This window comes from Nannobrachium achirus (genome assembly GCF_963921795.1).
Source record: "Nannobrachium achirus genome assembly, chromosome: 9".
Lineage (NCBI taxonomy): Eukaryota > Metazoa > Chordata > Actinopteri > Myctophiformes > Myctophidae > Nannobrachium > Nannobrachium achirus.
Genome location: NC_137818.1, coordinates 22,785,238 through 22,792,737, shown reverse-complemented (window position 1 = coordinate 22,792,737; position 7,500 = coordinate 22,785,238). Strand labels below are relative to the sequence as shown.

The 7,500-nt window shown below is 40.9% G+C and overlaps 1 protein-coding gene across 1 annotated transcript in view; it reads left to right on the top strand.

The window, feature by feature from the left end:
• Positions 1–3,754: 3,754 nt before the first annotated feature.
• commd7 (COMM domain containing 7) overlaps positions 3,755–7,500 on the top strand; it is a 6,957-nt gene continuing 3,211 nt past the window's right edge. The window contains exons 1-5 of the mRNA XM_080733017.1: positions 3,755–3,913; positions 4,585–4,638; positions 6,104–6,206; positions 6,779–6,835; positions 7,088–7,125. Coding sequence (XP_080589143.1) covers positions 3,830–3,913; positions 4,585–4,638; positions 6,104–6,206; positions 6,779–6,835; positions 7,088–7,125 — 336 coding nt within the window. The 5' untranslated portion in view covers positions 3,755–3,829. The remainder of the gene's footprint in view (positions 3,914–4,584; positions 4,639–6,103; positions 6,207–6,778; positions 6,836–7,087; positions 7,126–7,500) is intronic.

The window sequence follows — 7,500 nt, the reverse complement described above, 5'->3', positions numbered from 1 at the left end:
CAGTCAAATGCTATTAACTGGAGTTTAGATTCCATATTATCAACCAACCAGTAGACGCCCTAAGGGCGAGAAGCGACCTCGCCCGTGCACATGGGCGCGTGCACGCATCCGCCTGGGTGACAGCGGACTGTTGGGCGAGCGCTGGCGCTTTGGCATGGGATGAACTTTGACCAAAAAAATGCACAGACCTGGTTGGTTGTTTAAGTTGGACAAAATGTGGTCATATTTTCCCAAATTTGGAGATGACCAACGTCTGACATCATAGATGTTTGACGTCATAGACCATGATTTGCCATCCAAGGAGTGTGTGTGCAAAGTTTGGCATTGATAGGGCCAACGGTAGCAGATATGACTAGGGCAAAAGTGTGACGAGACGTGATGTGGCGTGACGTGGTGTGACGTGACGTGACTGACAGACAGACTGACAGCCGGTGGAGCTTTTCTTAGTAACTGCGACCTGACGGTCGCAATAACCCAAATAATTTACATGAGATGATTCTATTTTAGTCATAGAATTAGAAAACCTTTTGGTCTTGGTTCTTACTTGACACGCGTCTCAGTGCACATTAGAAAATTGTCTTGTGCAAACGCACATTGCACATGCATGTTCAAATTTCATAGGGTACTTTTTCCCTTGAATCTGCAAGTGGGTCAATATCTACTTCCTCATCTCCTCCCCTAATTAGGGATAGCTTCGCTGTTACTACATGTCATCTGTTCGACACCCAACTCTAACCCTTACCCTAAACCTAACCTCCGTGGGGTGAGTCGCTAACCCTCCCGACGCTCCTTTGTCGAACTGGCGGTCGTTTAATTATTTTATTGGTGGTTAAGGAAGAAAGGAATGTACACCTGGCTGACTAAATTCAGTTCATGCATAGCCTTCCCACTAAATAAACAATTGTATTGGCATCCACATCCAGATTAATTAGATATATCATTCATGAGAGAACTTGTGGAGGTTTCACATTGTGATTGACGGACTGACTGTAGGCCTATTATGAAACATTGATTTAGAATAGATATCCTGTTAAACCATAAATTACACGCAGCAGGCCCTACAAATTGAAGTAATAAGCATTCCAATGTACAGTAATTTGGCAATGTATTTGGCTGTCTGTCATGTTATGTAACTGTTTGTGGGTTAATGCATTGGTTCTCAAAGTGGGGTCCTGGGACCCACAGGGGTCATTGAGGGAGTTCCAGGGGGTCCCAAGCTAAATGATAGTTAGGAACCTAATGGACCCTTATGGATATGTAAGGGAGAGCGGGGGTCCGCATGCTATAATAAAGTGTCAATTTCGTGGTCCTTGACTTAAAAAAAGTTTGAGAATTGGGTTAACAATGGATATAGGCTAGAAGTCAACCTGCTAAACCACTTTCACATTCATCATGGAAGTCTCAACTGACAATCACGCTGCATCTGTTTGAAGCCACGCAAGATCCAACGTGAGTTTTTCTTTTCTTTTTTTTCCGTGTGTGCAAATTGCGAGCACACGGCGAGAGAACAGAAAATCACACCGCAAGGAGAAATTGACAAGCCCAAGTTCAAAAGCAAAGAGCAATGCTGAAATCAAATGCATTCAAATCGTCAAATGCATTTAACAATTACGCCTACGTTCTCGTTAAAATAAACAACATAAGTTTCGACCTGCTGGTGCAACATCTGTACGCGAGGCTCAGTTTACATGCGACCGGGCAGGGGCGTCACAAGGGGGGAGGGGAAGTGGGACTGAGTACTAGGGCCCAAGGTGGAGGGGCCTGGAATTATGTAGCTAATTTAGTTAATTAAAAATAGCAGATATACAAGCTCACACAAGCTGCGAGCTACTTTAGAAAAGTCGTGAAAATGTGTGCAAATCTTTGAATAGGCTAGAGTATGTATTTTTTTTTTGGGGGGGGGGGGACTAAATATTTTGAGATGGGGGTCCGTGGCCAAATACATATTTTGGGGGTCCTTCACATGAAAAAGTTTGAGCACCCCTGACAAAGAAACATAGTTTAAAAAAAGAAAAAGAAAAAAAACTTTGAACGATTTGAAATAATATTCAAAGACTTGCACAAATGTCACGATTTTTCAAAAATTGCATATCTACAAGCGCGCTGTGAGCTTGTATAGCACAAAATGTGAGAGAATCCTTGTACCCACTACCCAGGGCCCAGAATATGGTGTGACACCCCTGCGACGGGTGCACACAACTGCACATGGTCAAACTGGACGAGTTTACGACTTGAAACTTTTTAGATTCGCCAAACAGTGACTGTAAACCACAGCAGGTTCAAACATGGGAAATCAAATCATCCGTAATAATAAGTGTATTCGCCCAAATTCCAAGAATAATTGCCTAGCTTGTATGACACTTACATAACCACGCACGCTCCTTGCAGGCTGCCACCTCAGATTTTTTTTCTCTCCCCGCAATGGAAAATATTTCGAAAGAGTCTTCACCTTCTAAAAAATGAATAATCCCTAAAAAAAAAGAAAATAAATAATAATTTAAAAAATCTATAATAAGCGAACTAGACTTCCTGCAGAACTTTTCACCTTTTCCACTCCAGAAGCATGCTGCAAAAGTTTCACTCTCTCCTGCGCTGTAGTGAACTTGTATACTCTCTCTCTCACTCTCTCTCTCCCTCTCACTATTTTTTCCATCCACTCTTTCTCAGTCACACTCTCTCTCTCACTCTCTCTTTCTCTCTGTCTCTCTCTGTCTCACCCTCCCTCGCTTGAACAGCCGCGCTATAAAGTCAAATGAATGTGAGTCGGGGTATTAAACGCTTACCTGTTGCAGCCGTCGTGCCGTGCAGTTTAATAGGAAAGAGCAGCAGAGGGAGAAAGGAGGGAGAAAAGGGAGAGCTAAGGAGTGATTGGCTGCAGCGGAAATATCAAGGCTCTTCCAAGGTGCTTAGTGTCACTCCTCCTCCCCAGTGGTGAAAAAAAGTACTCAAATGTAACTTAAAGTACCAAAAGTAAAAGTACTAAAATTTTGAAAATAGCAGAGAAGAGCCATGAGACATATTGAAACTTTTCAAATAAATAAATTGGTTAATTTTGGTGTGTAGCCTATTACATTTACCTGGGTGTCTGGGCGTAATAATGTTGTAGCCTAGGCCTACTTGTATTTTCACAACATTCACATGGAGACGGAGTGACAGGGTGAACTGGCATTTGCACTTCTCACTCACACAGTGGTGTAAAGTAACTAAGTACATTTACTCAAGTACTGTACTTTTTAGTAACATTTTGAAGTCTTTTTTTTACTTTACTGGAGTATTTCCAATGTTCAATACTTTTAATTGCCTAAAACAAGCCTAAACCACTTTATTCTTTAAAAAAAATAGTAGATCCGCAAGCAAAGCGATGTGTTGTGAAATGGGACATTCTTCCTACTTGAACCCAACCCTAACCCTAACCCTTACTTTTGTTACTTTAAGTACATTTGTATGCCAAACGTTTGTACTTTTACTCAAGTACATGTTTAATACCGGACGTTTACTTGAGTAGATCTGCATTGCAGTATTGACAGGTACGAACACAGCACTGCTTTTACACAAGTAAAACATTTGAGTAGTGAGTGAGAGTGTCGCCACTCCGACAACAAGAAGTCAATTTCGGAGTGGCGACATGTCGGAATGGAGAGAGCCTCCCGTGAGGAGGGAGTACTCTTTCCAACAAATGTGAAACGTGAAAGTGCTGGAGTGAATCCGCAGCAGGCTAGGCTGGCACCTCACGCATGCGCCATGCGAATTGGAAGAACACGGAAGTCCATCCGTTAGAAAATAAACCAACCAAGGCAGCCAGGGACTCTCTGCAACAACAACAACAACAATGTTGCAGTTACAATTCACTAAAGATGTCCTACCCGATTCTGTCAGCAACGACTTCCACAATCTGAATAAATTCAACGAGCAGGTATTCTTTTTTCCTTCTTCCTGCAACATCATATTCCAGCCATCAGAACAGAAGGTGTCATTCTTCTTGTAAACACTACGTAACTGCTTTGTAACAGGCAGCATTTTTCTTTTTTTTTAAAAATCAAATTACAACGTTTTTTGCTGTATATTGTTAAATGTAGCTTTGTTGCCCAATTAACTTGCCCTGCTATGTTTATGTACAAATGTGACATGATGATGTGACAGCAGTGAGCAGGTTATGTGAGTGATTCATGTGACAGCATCGTTCAGTGACCTAACCTGATCAAAGTTCACACACACACACACACACACACACACACACACACACACACACACACACACACACACACACACACACACACACACACACACATGTCATGCAGACACAAAACCACAACACTTATTATCTGAAAGCAAACCCTAAACTTTCTTGTGTAATTACAAGTTCAAGTTGCATTGCATGACAGTCAGATTTATTTTGACAGCCTGAAGTTATGTGAAACCTGCCTTCATGAAAATGACAATGCTATATATATATATATATATATAGGACTGGGAAAATCCCTTATAATTATAGTTTGGGGTGGCAACTCGATGTTTAATAGCTAGGGATCAAGCTACAACTTAAATTAACTAATGAGACGTCATTGCTTTTGTCATTGTTTGCAGCAATTTATGCGTCTGACTGAAATACTCTTCCAGTTTCTGCTAGAGCCAAAAGAGGTGAGAAATAAACATGCATGCATTGCGCGCACGCACACACACACACACACACACACACACACACACACACACACACACACGTATGTATGTAATGTATATACATATTTTGGGAAACATGCATGCGTTAAAACCTTCGTAACAATTTTATTTGAGAAAGAAACATGGATGCACGCATAAATATGATGCATAACACCATGTTGAGAAACATGCAGGCACACACAAACATAAATAACATGTTTGTTGATGGGACTTGGTCAATGGACCAATCCCCAATCACATACACACCCATTGTAACAGTTACAATGGGTGTGTATGTGATTGGGGATTGGTCCATTGACACTGATGTTTTAATCCTGATTTATACTTTGTTACTCGTCCAAAATAGATGATCTAGATCGCCTACAAAGTGATAGATATAGATAGACAGAGACAGACATTTGTTGATCCTGCGAGAGAAATTCTGTTGTCATTTGCAGTACCTCGTTATGAAACAAAGGACAGATACAGACTGTTAACCTGGTGAAAATACTAAACCTAACCCTAACCTCAGTAAAACCATGCCTAAATCTAACCCAAACTACAACCCTAACCTCAGTAAAACTATGCCTAAACCTAACCCTAAAACCTAACCCTAACCAAATTAGGACTAATGAGATGTAGGACTAATGAGATGTAGGACTTATGGGCAGTCCCCTACAGGCCAGGGGTAAAGAGATACGGCTAAGATTCAAGAACAAAAACAGTGACAGTTTATGAGTTATGACATATCTATAATGTATAACTCCAAATTTGTTCAATGTTTCTTCCAATCAGAGTCTCTTTGACTTAATCTATAATAAATATATATTTCATAAAGTATGTATGAAACATATTTGAAAAGGGTTACTGGCATTTGGTGCTGATCGGTCCATTGCTTTTCAAGAGTACCTCTGGTCCTGAGTCTGACACACAGACTCTCTTCTAAATGGCTAGACTCCTGCAGAGCAATGCTGTGAGAGGGAATAAACTGGTAGTAATTGACGGATATTAGAAACAGTTACCAATAACTAAGGAGATTTAGGGTAAATAATTTAACTGTGATGTCTGTGTTTGTGTGTTTTTGATGCTTAATGTGTCAAGTATCCCTCACTGCACTTGCGATTGACGTCACACAATATGATTGGCTCTCCGTCTAACGATGACGTGGCATGTTGTGATTGGCTTTTAGCTTTGAATTCCTCTTCAAACCTTTATTGAACACAGGAAAATAACATTCCAAATAATAAAAAAGAACTTGTAATAATAATTATCGGCAGCGAGGGGCCCCCGGGGACCCCCCTGAGGAGCGGGGGTCCGTGGACCCCTCCCCAGCCGACCCACCACCGGGGCTCCGCGGCGCCTCACGCGGACGCCGCGGGGCCCCAGTCCCTGCCCCGTTTTGCACTCTGCAGTGAGGGGCTTCTCTAATGTGTGTGTGCGTGTGTAGGCAGAGAGGTTTATGCTGCACTTGAGTGAGTTTGCTGGAGAACATGGGATGAGTTCTGGACCTTTAAGGAATCTAATGAAGAGTGTTCTACTCGTGCCTCAAGGTGATTATAACAATAAAATCTAATCTGTCTGTCTGGCTAACTCTTTCTGTTGATATATTCATGCAAAATATATTCAAATCCAGCAGATGCACACAAAAGTATTCTTATCAACCATTTATTTTTAAAAACGACCCTGTACTAGTTTTGATTAAAGCTCTACATTTCCCTCTTCCTTTATAATGTATGTTTTAACTGCAGTTTTAGTCCCACTCCATTCTTTAGCTGCTTCACAGTGCTAAAGTCAAATGAAACCCAGTGAGGAGAAATGTCAAGTGACTTTATCGTCCTGGTCCTATAGACCTTTTTCCAGAGCTCTGTAGTTGCGGTGTCGGCGCACAGCTGCACACACACACACACACACACACACACACACACACACACACACTCACACACACACAGTAGGTGCCGCTTTACACTGCAGTTATGGTTGCTGCTCTGAGAAATCGATCTATACAGTAAGCGTCTCAGGTCATACTTGGGGATGAGTTAGAGTCATGTCATCTCCTTTCCCTCTGGCCTCTCTTTCTTGAAAGACCTTTAAAATAATCTTTGTTTCTCTTCTTTTTCTCCAGGTGCCTTGAAGAAGAATCTAACAGCTGAGCAGGTCAAAGAAGACCTTCTGATATTAGGTATGGTAAAGATATTCTTGATTGATTGATTGATTGATTGATTGATTGATTGATTGAAGAGACTGCCCATGACGCCTAAATGTTTAACATTTTTAAAAACGGATTCATGATGATAGACCTACTCTAATTCTTAGGTACCATGTTAAGAGGTCTGTGCATTATCATTAGTTTGATAAAAAAAGAGAGAAAAATATGTTTCACACTTTATTGCTGGTTTTGATTCCATTATCTCTATTGATCATCCACTTCCAGGACTGAATGAAGACAAAGCTGATCACTTTTCACAGCAGGTAAATCTCAGCCCTTCCACTTACTGCATTTAAATGGTTTAGCCTTTATTTCTCTTAACTACAGTTACATAATAAATTGGCAAATAAATATATATTCTGATGCTATGTCAGCAGACTTTATATCTGAACTTCGAGGGACAGTCCCACATACTGAGAAGAAACTAACCCTAATTATTTGAAGAAGAGAAAAAAAAAGAAAGAAAAAAAACCCCCTCTGTATTGCCCCTGCGGCAATTTCAGAACAGTTGTTAAGAAATATCGTTTTGGCTATTGGAACCTCCATGAAATTAGGAGGTCTCTCTCAATGCAATCCTGAGGTTTAATTAAAGATTTCTCAGAGAAAATAAACAATCAAGAAGGTTTAATTTTGTTACA